This window comes from Abramis brama, assembly GCF_963993115.1.
Source record: "Abramis brama genome assembly, chromosome: 1".
Taxonomy (NCBI): domain Eukaryota; kingdom Metazoa; phylum Chordata; class Actinopteri; order Cypriniformes; family Leuciscidae; genus Abramis; species Abramis brama.
The window spans coordinates 30390841-30404944 of record NC_139963.1 but is presented as its reverse complement, the minus strand read 5'-3'; the positions used below and the strand labels follow the sequence as shown (position 1 = coordinate 30404944).

The following is a 14104-nucleotide window of genomic DNA, read 5'->3' as shown; positions in this document are numbered from 1 at the left end:
AGTTTTCCTGATTCCCATTCATTGTAAAGCTTTAAGATTATATTTAATGCACTTTCTGATAAATGCTTGATCATATCGTAACACACTTCATCCTTCTTCACTTGCTGTGACAATGCAAGTGTGTTTTTGATTCTTCGAAGAAAGATTTTTATTTAAAAAAAAAAATGTTTTTGAAAGAAGTCTCTTCTGCTGCAAGGCTGTATTTGATCAAAATACAGTAAAAAATAATAATATTTTATAATATTACATAATAAATATAATTTATTTATGTGATATCAAAGCTGAATTTATAGCATCATTACTCCAGTCTTCAGTGTCACATTATAATATGCTGATTTGCTGCTCAAACCTTCTTATTATTATCAATTTTGAAAACAGCTGTTCATATTTTTGTGAAAACTGATACATTTTCAGAAATCTTTGATGAAAAGAGAATTCAAAAGAACAGCATTTATTTAAAATTGAAAATAAACATTGTAAATGACACCAATGTCTTAAAAAAAATATTGCTGACCCCAAACATTTGAATGGTAGTGTATTTTATGATCCCCAAAATATGTATTGGGGGGGGTTGGCGGTGTGTAATACAGTGTGCACCTGGCTTAATTCACTTTGGTTGTAATTGAGTAAAAAAACACACAGAATAAGCCTCACACAATATGAGTTTTATAATTTAAGTATTGTTTCGTGGCTTTTAGGCCATAGTGTGTTCGTTTTGAGACCATCTAGAGTTCTTCAAAACACTGACCATTTACTAGGCTATGTACTGTAATATATTCTGCATATAGTTTGTAAAAAGCAGTATGTCAAATGAGTAAGATATCAGAATACACAGTATTCAAGAAACAATAGGCAAACAATACCAAGATTACGCACCGCATCTGCTTAGATTCTAAAGTAAGGAACCATTGGACACTGATGACTAATTCATTGATAGCTAAAATAATTTTTACTAACTACACAGTCACAACATTAAAAATCGCAGTAAATACTACACAAATAATATGAATATTATCAGCAGAATGTAAGAACCAAAATACAAAATACCATAATTGAATATATAACAGCTAACAAAGCACATATTCCAGCTGCTGAACTCTGGACACAACTACAGTCTCTGTCTCTTCTGGGAATCTCAGGTGTGTGAGCTGAAAGGTTAACATCACATTTCATCCAGTCAGTAGCAATGGACTTCGGGAAAGCAGATTCCTGCTCCAGGCCCCCTCTTTTTAAAATCCAGTAGTTTGAATCTTTAAAGAAGTAGGTGTCTCCTGAGGGAATTGTGGATAAAATGGTTTGAGGTTGGTTCGGGAGAAAAAAAATACAAATGGAAATCATTATAAATAAAATCTTTTATGATAAAAGATGCATCTTACCATCTAGAAATCCAATGATATCATCAGGGCGAGAGGGCATCCCCCAGATGGATGCCAGTTTAGGGTACCCTTCCTCCAGCTTCCTCTCTGTTCCCGCCTCATCAAACCTCCAGTACTCTCCACCACTGAACAGGTACGTCCTCCCATTGTGCGGCCACAGAAATACTGCCTCCACTCTCTCTATAACCTGTCCTGCAGAAGAGTGTAAACCCCAATCTGAAAGTGGTCGTGGGTACCCAGGGAGGGACATTGTGTTTCTAAATACCCAGTACTGATTACCTGAGAAAAACCAGAATGAAAAAGACTCAAAATAAGGAATACAACAGCCAGTAAAAATTTCTTTCTAATATGTTGCATCCTGAACTCTGCAGGACAGCGGCCCTCCAGGACCGAGATTGGTGAACCCTGTCCTATAGTATGAAAATGATAAACTATTGCTTGTACTCACTCACTTGTTTAAATACACGTATTTTTACATTGTGGGTCTATTTATTCATTCTTACCAATAAAGAATACAATATATCCATCTCTTCTCTCATATGCAGCATCAACTCTGGTTGTTTCTGGAGGCAAACCGATCCAGAAGCTGTGGATCAGAGCTGGAGTCAAGGACATTAATGAGCCTGAATGATGTACCCTCCAATAGTGTGGACCTGATAAAAAAAAAAAAGTATTTTCTTTCATTTATAATTTTGACACTGTAAGAAATTGTAGTCTGCCTCAATCCAGATTCCACTCCACGGTATATTTTAGAATGAGCTCATCCTCAAAATGGCTTAATTATCATATAAAGAGGAAAGTCAAGTTATATTGTTTCTTCACCACTTGAGTTGATCACATCCTGAGCAAATGGTCATCATCAATTGTAGAATGGGAATGGGTGTGGGACACAGAGAACCATCTCAGACAATGGGGTGTCTCAACCTCATTAACATACAGACCACAGCATTTACATTAAGAGTGGTAAAACAGGATAAAAGGTTGGAGATTTGGATGTTCTGGGTTCATTTTGACGCCGGTGAACCCAAGGTGCTTTATGTACATTGCCACTGCTATGCTGCAATAAACTTCATCTTTGAGATCTTCAACGTCCTCATCATTTTTTCTTACAATACCATTCTTTCAATTATTTTCAGGAATATGTTGAGGATACCCCAAAGGGAAGTCCCTCTGATGCTTTTACACAGTCTACAAATGTTCAAAAGTGTTGTTTTTTAAAAGAAATTAACACTTAAAGGTCCCGTTCTTCGTGATCCCATGTTTCAAACTTTAGTTAGTGTGTAATGTTGCTGTTAGAGCATAAATAATATATGTAAAATTATAAAGCTCAAAGTTCAATGCCAAGCGAGATATTTTATTTAACAGAAGTCGCCTACATCGAACGGCCCGTTTGGACTACATCCCTCTACTTCCTTCTTTAATGACGTCAGTAGAACAGTTTTTTGACTAACCTCCGCCCACAGGAATGCTCCCTCAACTCTACCGAAATACGTTTATGTACTTGCGCACTTCTTATAACTTACTGTGTTTACTCAGCTCTTACAGTGATTTTCTGAAGTAAAACTGACGCTTCATCTTTTGTGTGATGTACAATAAACTTTATTAAACTCATCAGTATATGTTTGATCATCATTCAAACAGCAGACTTGTAGGCTATTAATAAATAATGGATACATACAAGCAGATGACAAATATGTTATAATAACCGTAATTAAACTACTAAACTATACCTGTTTCATCTCTATACAGCACTCTGACTCTGTAGGCATTATTGTCCGACTCGAAATGAACACCGTTACTGAGAGTTTGTGATATTATCATCATTCCATGAGATGAAATTGTCCTGAGAGACTGAGCGCGAGCTCATGAAGCTCCGCCCCCTGTGCCGTGCAGCAGCAGCTTATTTGCATTTAAAGGGCACACACTAAAACAGCTCGTTTTTCTGAGCCCCAAAAAATGACAATTTAAACATGCTGTAAAAAATGATCTGTTGGGTATTTTGAGCTGAAACTTCACATACACACTCTGGGGACATCAGAGACTTATTTTACATCTTGTGAAAAGGGGCAAGTGACCGTAAAGACATTCATATTCATTTAGTTTACATTGTAATAATATTTCTCAATATTACTGTTTTTACTGTAGTTTCCATCAAATAAAAGCAGTCTCGATGAGCATAAGCATTCAAAAGCATTAAAAATCTTACCGACACCAAAGATTTGAATGGTATAATTCAAACATCATACCTCTAAAAAAGAAAACCTCTGCTCTGATATTAGCGATTGCATCATAACCTCCCAGACAGCGATCGGCAGAGGCTGCTGGGCTAAAAAAGAGAAAAGCATTAAGAAAAATATAGCAATCACTGTCAAACCTTTCATGATCACAGTGTTACTCACTGATAGGGAGGACGTGGAGGAGCAGGGGTCGAGAAATGGGGCAGAATAGTTGTGGGTGCAGAAACAGATGGAGAAGGTTTCAAATCTGGCCTTTTTCCTGTATATTAAACACAGTTGTGAGAAATGAACAGATGAATTTATCTATTTATTCACATATTAGGGAGTACCATAGAGTGCCTGTATTCTCAGTCTGTCATCAAGGAGTAAGGTGTAGCTGTGCATGTCTCCCACAGGGCCATAGTAATAAGGCTTCATGATGGAATCGTTGGAGGAGGAGTGAAACAGGCCTAAAGCATGACCAAACTCATGCACTGCAACTGTGAATAAATCTGTGTTGCTGCTCCTATCTGTGGAAGAAAACATAAAACTTTGAAGCACTTCTGACCCATCTTCTTTTCTTTTAATCTATCCATTGATATCTGTGAATAATGAGATTGGATACACAAATATGTCTAGCATTTGATGTACCTCCATAGCTCCAGCTCTCTCCATCATCAAAGTGTGTGTCACCAGCAAGATCTTCCTTTCCTGGGAAGAATGCATGTGCCAGTGTGCCTCCCTTGCCATCAAAAGGATATCCATCCTCATGGTAGCCACTGGCGAAGGTGACTTTGATGTCTGTCTGTGGTGATGGGTCATATGGAGAAGGGCGAATCCCGTGGAAATGCAGATGGGTGACATCACTCCATGCTCGGAGGGCATGGGCCAAAATGAGCCTTACCAGCCCTGGATGTAGAGTGGGAGACATGGAGGGAGAGGGAAAATCTTGCACGCTAGGGAAAAGAAGGGAGACATGTAAGATTAACATTCTGGTTACATATTACATTAGAAAAAGGATACATTGAAAAATATATCCTGTATATGGTAAAGAAACAGCAACAATATGCTGACCAGGAATACAGTGTTTTTAAAATTACTGGATGGCATATTGGTGCCTGTATATTTTACAATTCATGACCACATATTTTATAAAGTGGTATAATGTTAATATAAGTAATAATAATACCAAAATCTGCTTGTTCATTGGGTTGATCATAATTGGCCCGTCCATAAAACATGGCCAATACTTGTAACGATGGTGCAGAGGGACTAAACATCATTAGGTAACACAAATTATACTAAAATAATGCAACAAATATTAACTAAAATGTATCACAAAAACACAAATGTGCATTTCTGATAACAAAAATGAGAAGCGCAAAATGATTTCTATAAAATGTAATCATATGTAATGTCTTGCACAAGGAATGTTATTTCACTAAAAATTATACAGTGATTCATAATTTTTACTTGCAAATCTACAGTTTTCACCGTGTATGGTAAGACAACTTACAGTTACGTTATTATTATTATTATTTTTACAATGTATAGAATATTGCTGGAGACTTAATGATCATACCTCCAGGTGATGTCAGTCTTGTCCCAGCTCAACCTTGGCAGAGTGTATCTCCTCTTCAGCTTCCCTTTACCTCTTCTCTTTCTTTTCAACAGATCCTCGGAGCTGATGGAGTCCGGGAGAGAGCATCGAGGTCTGCCCATCATTTCTAAAGTGGCCTGATCTAAAGTTCGACAAAAGTGGAATCATCAGAACTATAGTGGCAATGCATGCAGAAAGATCACATGGCAGAGAGAGTTCTGAGGGCTTTACTAGCGCTTCCATCTGAATAAACCTCAAGTGTGACAGTTGAAAACAGTGAATACGGAGATCATCTGTCACCTAGTTTGCCAGTCTCTTCAATACCAGCAAATCGCTGCATTTTACGGACAGCTTCATCAATACCTTCCCTGGTTTGAAGTCGAGCAATTAGAGAGTCTGGAGATGGTAAATACCCATACCGTATCAACCAGTCCTACACACACACACACAAACAAACAAATATTACACATTGTTGATGTATAAAATAATAATAAAATCAGCTCTGAAAGCAATGAAACATCCCCAAACTTGAAATGAATGAAAACTGTAGACAGTAAAGTTTACAAAAAAATGATCTACACAATTAATTTATAATATGTGTATCAGATTTTGTTATGACAGCTTGTGTTGTTTACAGTTAGGCTACTTTTTGTAATAGCCTACAGTTACTTTTTTTTATTAGATTTTATAGGTAAAACCCATAATCGACAGTTTATTTCAAATGTTTTATTTTGTTTTGTTGTAAAAAAAAATGTAATGTTGAATTTTTATGAACGTGGTAAAAATGGGTAACACTTTACAATAAGGTTCATTAGATAACATGAACTAATTGATGCAAGGAGGAGATCCAGTCAGATGATTTGCGTGCGAAATTGAGTGAATATGATGGCGGATGGTTTAAGTACTTCCTACTGGTCCTAGTTTAAAGGACACTTTACAGGAGTATTTGAAATTGATGACGAATTCTTTGAAAAATACTCCTTTCACTGCTCTCGGTGCTCAAAATGCAAAAGATTTGACAATCGCTGCTTTCAATTTATGGGTTCAGAACCCCGTACAAGTGGGGGATCAGGTTCTAATTGAGAAAATTGGGATTTTTGGGCCCATGGCCACTCGATATGCCGGCCCTCATCCAATGTTGTTGTTTAAATTGAGCCAGGTGTGACTCGATGGATGCATGTGACTCAAATTAAACTTGTTCCTTCTCTTGCTTGCTCTACTAACCTTCCCGATTTTTCTTAAATCCCACACGTGAAGTGAAGAAACATACTTATTTCACCCAGAATGTGAAATAGTTGTTGCTGCTATAATTGCTGTAATGCACAAGTAATGCCTAAAATTCTTTTATTTTCTCTTATAGGGATGCTGAATGATGCATTTTCAGAGAATGCTGATATAATGCTCTCTTTCCAGGAAAATGTATGAAATGATTGAAGTTGTGCGTTTGTTGCGAGTTATGTTTGTCTCTACATATTTTTTATATCTACTCCTATCAGTTCTTAGGCATGAATAGATACTATTTGAATACCATCTATCCAACCAGACTGATGTTTCAAAATGCGGTTCAAAAACCAAGAAAGAAAGAGATGGCCAAATACCTCAGCTCAAAAGAGAGAAAAACTGATGATTTATGCATTCATTCGCTTGTGTGTTTGTATCTATGCTAAAGGGTCAAAGGAAATTGTTTATGCTCCTGCTAAAATTATTGATCGAAGTGTATGAGGATATTGTTTAAAAATAATCTTGTGTGAGTCAAGGAGGACTCAAGATGAATCAGAAAAAGAAAAAAATATATTTCTTGCTTGTTTTATCATTCGCTTATGTTTTATCATTAATCATTTGATGTTTAATGCTTTTCTTTTATTAAGCTTTATGCCTCAAATGTAGCTGATTGACTAAGGGTGAACTTTTGTACTTGCTGTTTAGATGAGGGCAAGTGATTGACTTAGTGAAGTTTCCGATAGACAGACCACAAATGCTCGAATGTCTCAGAACAAAGTGATACACGAATGTTATCGTAGCTAAACATCTTGCAGTGTATGGGCTAACACCTCACAGTGTGAAAACATGAAATCTAGATAGCCTATGCTTGTGTCTTGTGTGTCTGCTTCGATGCAATATACTATAAAAAGAGGAACTTGGCTCTGTTCCGATAAGCAACTAGGGAGATCAATTTATGTACAGGTCAGTCTATCTTTGGACTTCTTCGCAACCTGTCTTTTCAAAGAGAGATCTCTCAAACAACTTGTTTATCTTTAGGCAATAATATTATACTATAATAATATATACTAGATGACCTAATCATCTTACTGGATCTCCTCCATGCATCAATAATGTATTAACTATGAACTAACAATGAGCAATACATTTGTTACAGTATCTATTAACCTATATTAGTTAATAAAAATACGGCTGTTCATGTTAGTTCACAGTGCATTAACTAGGCTAATGTTAACAAATACAACCTTCGATTTTAATAATGTATTAGAAAATGTTGAAAATGCTGAAGAAGTAGGTTATTGTCCATTCTTAGTTCATGTTAACTAAGGAAGTTATCTAATGTTAACTACTGAACCTTATTGTAAAGTGTTAGCTACCTAAAAATGTCTTCATGAAGGTAACGTAACATTTCCCTGAAAATCAATTCCAGGCGACAAATAGGCCTAGGCCTACTGTATTGCCACTTAATAAAAAACTGAAACTTCTGACCAACATTGCATATGAAATACATTAAAATACATTAAATACATTTTTTATCAAACATAAGCGTTCATATTAATAAACACTTGAAATATTCTTACCACTCCTCGCGCGTACTGATCTGACATCAGCGCAGGTCGCGCGCTCACAACACTGAGAAGCGCGGCGCCGATTATTGTGAGAACTGCGGTCATGCTCATTCAATATGACATCAACGGGTTATTCGCACTATCAAAACTACCACATTAATTGTAAGTATAAAACAACAGCAAATCACGAGTATATGCTGAGCACAATTAAAACAGCAAATAGAAAAAAATAGAAAAAGACGATCAAGTCACTGAGAATAGCCTATTGGACGTAGGCTATTCTTCATCCACACAGTCACGGTTTGTCCTCTGTTTCATATGACTTCCCAAGAGGGTATTGCTTTGATAAATACATCTGTCCTGCACCCCTCTCTCTCTCTCTCTCTCTCTCTCTCTCTCCCTCTTCATCTCAGTAGGAGCATCCGTCTAAATATTTGACCCCATGAATGCTCGTGTGACCCCTGATCACAGGTTGCTAAATAACCTCATGGAACTCAAAATAGGCCATGAAGAAGTGAAAAACATGTTTGAGGAAAAAGGCATATATTATAAAACAGCATATTAGAATGATTTCTGGATCGTGGGACACATAAGACTAGAGTAATGATGCTGAACATTCAGCTTTGCCAGCAATAAATGAAATGAAATTTCAAAATATGTTTTTTTAAAAGTATCATTTCTGCAATTATGCTGGGGCGTAAGACCCCCTGGTAAGAGGAAAAAGCACTGTGCATTGTGTTGTGATAAAAATAGACAGGATGTTTATGAGCTGTGGTGCCAGAGAATGAAGAAAGGGAAACATTAATTGCCATAAATAAATAAACCAGGCATGTTGTGGATCCTCAAGATGTCTGTTCTCTTAATCATCATCAGGGCTTCCTTTTAACCTATAGCCTATATATATTTTCAGAGTTGACAAAACATGGAGTCACCAGCATCCTGATTCACTGTTTTATTTTTTATTACAGTGCAAGCAACACAACATCTCCCCAGCACAAACATCAGTAAAGAAACAAAGACATGCCTTTGTCTAGTTTATGGTTTATGAAACCAAATATACAACGCTAATCTGTATATTATATTACCAGTCTTGTTTAGCTCTGATTCTCATTGAGCTCCAGCCCCTGGTTGAAGGAGTACTCTGCCTTATGGTGCATTATCAGTGTGTTTTTGGCGAAGTAGAAGCTGTCTGACCGCGTCTCAAAAGGGTGGCTGATCATCTCCTCAACTGAAAAAACAGAACATTGACATTGTACACTTACACACGCACCATAAGTTTGTGTGGAAATGCATTATATGTTTGCGTGTTCCTCACTGGTGTGTGAATCCAGGTCTGGTAAGCAGTAGATGTGTTCACAGGTGTTTCTGCTGTTTGGGATACAGAAACCGATCTCAAAGTCAAACGTCTTCAGCAGTAGATCCCTGAAGTAATGCCTCTCAATCAGCCGAAATTTGTTCACTGCCTTACCACCCACGGTAAACTCAAGTCTGTTCAGAAGAGAGAGAAACCGCTTTGCAAACAAACTATTTTTATAGTTATTGATTCTGATTAAACATTTAGATCGATAGCAATCATATTAAAAATAAGACATACGTGGCTCCAATCTCTCTGAGATTTAGAAAAGCTGGACTGAAATGATACTGAATGAAACGGCCTGCATCCAGCTCTATGATATCCTTTATTTCTGTGAAGAAGAAGAGGAAGAGGAAGTAGAAGTTTTATTTACACAGTGCCTTTCCATAAGCTAAAGATTGCTTAACAGGAGAATACACTGATGTACATTCAAAGGAAACAATACACAATACACACACAACACCAAGTACAATTTATCAAAAATACATTTCAAACAAGTAGATTTTCAGCTGAGACTTGAAAATGAATAGAGAAGAGATATTACAAAGAGAAGGGGGCAGTGGGTTTCATGGCTTGAGGGCAGTAACACAAAATGATCTTCCACCTAAAGTCGACAGTCGAAATCCAGGAATGGACAAAAGGCCAAGTTCAGACGACCTAAGAGACCCAGTGGGCAGGTATGGGTGTATTAAGTCAGAGAGGAAGAGAGGCACAAGTCAGTCCGCAGGAGCGTCTTAAAATGAATGTGTGAAGCAACAACAAGTGAATAATGTGAGCATTGCATCTGGTCAAGGTAAGGTCACTTTTCTACATACTGCAACCTTCTAGTGTGCTTCTGTGGTAAGCCAATAAACAAGGCATTGCACTAATCCAGACGTGAAGTAATTAATGAATGTACCAAGGTTTCTGCATCATCCAGATTGAGAGGAACGGGACGTGCAATATTGTCCAGGTGATAAAAAGAGCTTTTAACAATTGCAGCAATATGGGAACCAAAGGAAAAAGAAGAGTCAAATAAAAAAACAGAGGATGGGGGTTTAACAAGAACCCCATCTATGTCAAAATACAGATTCATTCTTTTGACTGGTGTAGTGGAGCCAATCAGCATTATTTCAAACTATTCAAATGATATATAAAATGGTCAGCTGAAATAAAGCTGAAATAAAATAAAATGTAAATATTGGATGAAAAGTTTAAATGAAAATGTATATAATAGTTTATCAATAATACAATATATAATCATATTAATAATACTAAGGGTGAAATACAAGACATTTTTGAAATGCTACTGCACATAATGTCCACTAGAGGGCAAATGACACATTTGACACCTCATTGGCATAAACAGTTCAATCACAATCACAATCCGAGACATCATACTTGGCCAAGTTATGTGTCGTTTACAAAATCACACAGCACAACAGAAAATAAGAGAATGCAGTGTTGAAAACAAACTAACATACCTGTTGGACAGTGTCGTTTTATGTCCAGAATGACTGATCCACCTTCCAGGTCTCTTATTTTGAAGCGTGAGAAGCTAATATTGTAGATATTTTCTTCTGGGGAACACAGGTAATCTGCACACATAACCAATAACAGTAAAGAAAAGAAAAATATTGTGCATTAAAACAAACAAAAACACAAATAAGCTGCTTTGTTTGCGTCGTCCTCACCGTCTGTGTATCCTGGTAGTCTGAGGACATACTGAGGGGTCACAGGGTCACCTGGCTTCCAGTCCAGCAGCACCTCCTCTTTAGCTGCAAGTCCTTCTCCTGAAATAAACCCATTCCAGTCCTCCACATCCCTCCTATCCCCTCTGCCCTGCATTTCAGCTATTTCCTCCTCATCCTCTTCAGCTTCATCTTCCTCTAGTTCACTGTCCTCGCCTCTCTCAGAGGACAGTTCCTGCTCCATTTCTTCCTCACTCTGTAGTACTTTGACAACCTCACTGTCCATCTACAAATCTTTGACTAATTTTCCTCGAGTGTTTCTGTCAGGTTAACTAACACAGGTTTATCTGTTGTCAGGCACTCTCTGTGATTACCCTCAGCTCTTCTCTCATAAACTGTGTCTCAGTGACTCAAACAGATTAAGGCTATCTCAAACAGCTAATCCAAGCCAATCCTCAATTAAACACGGACACAGCAACTATGTCATCAATGAAAGGACAAAAAGGAATATGAGATGAACAGAAAGAATTGAATGTAGATATGCAGTAGAACTAAGATATGGAGGATAGTGAGTGGATACAGAGAAAGAGATTACCAGGACTGATAACATAGACACAGATAACAAAAAGTGGTGATGAAAGTGAGATGTTGATCTCACAGCTACCTATCTACAGTCATGTGAAAAAGAAAGTACCCTTTTGAATTCAATGGCTTTGTGTATCAGGTCATAATAAAAAATCATCTGGTCATTAGCAGGTCTTAAAATGAGGTAAATAGAACCTCAGATGAACAACGACACATGACATATTACACTGTGTCATGGTTTATTTAACAAAAATAAAGCCAGAATGGAAAAGCCATGTGTGACAAACTAAGTACACCATATGATTTAATTGCTTGTAGAAACACCTTTAGCAGCAAAAACTTAATAATTTTCTGTATGACAGTATCAGTCTCTCGCATCATTGTGGAGAAATTTTGGCCAGCTCTTCTTTACAACGTTACTTCAGTTCATTGAGGTTTGTGTGCATCTGTTTATGCACAGCTCTCTTAAGGTCCCACCACAACATGTCAGTCTGGTTGAGGTCTGGACTTTGACTGGGCCAGTGCAACACTTTGATTATTTTCTTTTTCAGCCATTCTGTTGTAGATTTGCTGGTGTTCTTGGGTTCATTGTCCAGTTGCATGACCCAATTTCAGCCAAGCTTTAGCTGTCGGACAGATGACTTCACATTTGACTCTAGAATACTTTGGTATACAGAGGAGTTCATGGTCGACTCAAAGGCCCTGTTTATACCTGGTATTAAGATGTGTTTTGTTTGATGGGATCACAAGTAGACGAGGGAGACACATACCCTTTTATAGCTGGTAAACAGGGTTTTGAAAGCGATACTGTTATCATCTCCATGTAAACTTCAAAATTGTGAATCTGTGAAACCGGTGATGGCATGCACATGCGTATTTCGTTTTTAGTCATGCACATTTGAATGCATATGTGCGCAGCGCCGTAGTCTTTCTTTACAAAGTGACATTGCCAATTGCTTGTCGTTGCAATGGAAATAACGTTTGTCGTGGGGGGGGGGGCCCTTTTGTCGTGTCGATGAGGCCTTTCCACGGGACAGTCTAGTTGACATGATCTGACACTTTAGGGCTGCATTGTTGTCATGTCTAGGCGCAGGTCCTTCATCTGATCTGGATATGGCCGAGATCCGGCTGAGTACGGTAAACCTTGGGATAAACAGAGAGATTAATATTAGTGTAGATGCCATTCTTCTTATGATGTAACGAATACATCAGGCGTTACGGGAAGTGTTCTCGGTTCCGGCTGACCTAATTTATGCAGCCTAATAATCCTTTTACATGAATTGTAGAAATTGATAATGTGTTATGTGTATGCCAGGTTAAAGAGATGTGTTTTGAGTCTAGATTTAAACTGACAGAGGTTGTCTGCTTCCTGAACAATGATAGGAAGCCTGTTCCAAATTTTAAGTGCTAAATAGGAAAAGGATCTACCGCCTGCAGTTGATTTTGATATTCTAGGTATTATCAACTGGCCAGAATTTTGAGATCGCAATAGACATAAAGGACTATAATGAGTTAAGAGCTCGCTCAAGTACTGAGGAGCTAAACCATTTAATGCTTTGTAAATAATTAGCAAGATTTTAAAATGTATATGATGTTTAATAGGGAGCCCATGCAGTGTTGACAGAACTGGGCTAATATGGTCATATACTTCCTGGTTCTAGTAAGAAATCTAGCTGCTGCGTTTTGGACCAGTTGGAGTTTGTTTATTAATCCTGCAGGGCGACTTCCCAGTTGAACATTACAATAATCTAGCCTTGAGGTCATGCTTCCTAATGATATCTCCTAATGGTAGCATGTACAGGGAGAAAAGCAACAGCCCTAGAACTAAGCCTTGTGGTACTCCATACTGAACTTGTGATTGATATGACATCTCTTCATTTACTGCTACAAACTGATAACGGTCAGATAAGTATGATTTAAACCATGCTAATGCAATTTCATTAATGCCAACATAATTGTATGTCTAATCTATAATCTATTTATTTTTAATCTATTCAAAAGAATGTTGTGGTCGATAGTATCAAATGCAGCACTAAGATCCAGTAACACTCTCGTCATACTTGTTCAGTCTTTTTCTAATTGTACTGCCATGAACTTTAACATTTAACATGCTAACTGAGGTGCTAACTGTAGAGTCTGAGGTGTAGTTCTTTGTTTTTTGCATTTTCTCTGAGCACTGTATGGTCTGACCTTGGGGTGAATTTGCAGGGTCATCCACTCCTGGGAAGATTGGCAACTGTTTTGAATGTTTTCCACTTGTGAATAATCTTCCTCACTGCAGAATAATGGACTTCAAATTATTTGGAAATGGCCTTGTTACGCCTCCCAGATTGATGTGCAGCAACAGTTGGTTCTCTAAGATCATTGCTGACGTCCTTCCTCCTCGGCATTGTGTTAACACGCACCTGAATGCTCCGGAGCAGCAAACTATTTTATAGAGGTGATCACACTTGCTGATGATCAGTTAATCAAAGACATTTGATTAGCAGCGCCTTCATTCCTATGGAAGAAGTA

At 37.6% G+C, this 14104-nt stretch overlaps 2 protein-coding genes across 2 annotated transcripts; both read right to left on the bottom strand.

Annotated features, from left to right (window-relative positions):
• Positions 1–437: 437 nt before the first annotated feature.
• LOC311094966 (matrix metalloproteinase-25-like) lies at positions 438–8301 on the bottom strand. Its single transcript, XM_084133235.1, has 10 exons — positions 7994–8301; positions 5493–5625; positions 5175–5334; positions 4244–4548; positions 3943–4122; positions 3776–3872; positions 3623–3702; positions 1880–2029; positions 1377–1655; positions 438–1271 (listed from the first exon to the last, which is right to left on the bottom strand). The coding sequence occupies exons 1-10, from the start codon at positions 8090–8092 to the stop codon at positions 1015–1017; spliced, it is 1740 nt and encodes a 579-aa protein (XP_083989361.1). The 5' UTR covers positions 8093–8301; the 3' UTR covers positions 438–1014.
• A 619-nt stretch (positions 8302–8920) lies between these two features.
• Positions 8921–11417, bottom strand: LOC311097653 (protein unc-119 homolog B-B-like). Its single transcript, XM_084137496.1, has 5 exons — positions 11009–11417; positions 10799–10912; positions 9576–9666; positions 9297–9469; positions 8921–9209 (listed from the first exon to the last, which is right to left on the bottom strand). The coding sequence occupies exons 1-5, from the start codon at positions 11289–11291 to the stop codon at positions 9076–9078; spliced, it is 795 nt and encodes a 264-aa protein (XP_083993622.1). The 5' UTR covers positions 11292–11417; the 3' UTR covers positions 8921–9075.
• Positions 11418–14104: the final 2687 nt, after the last annotated feature.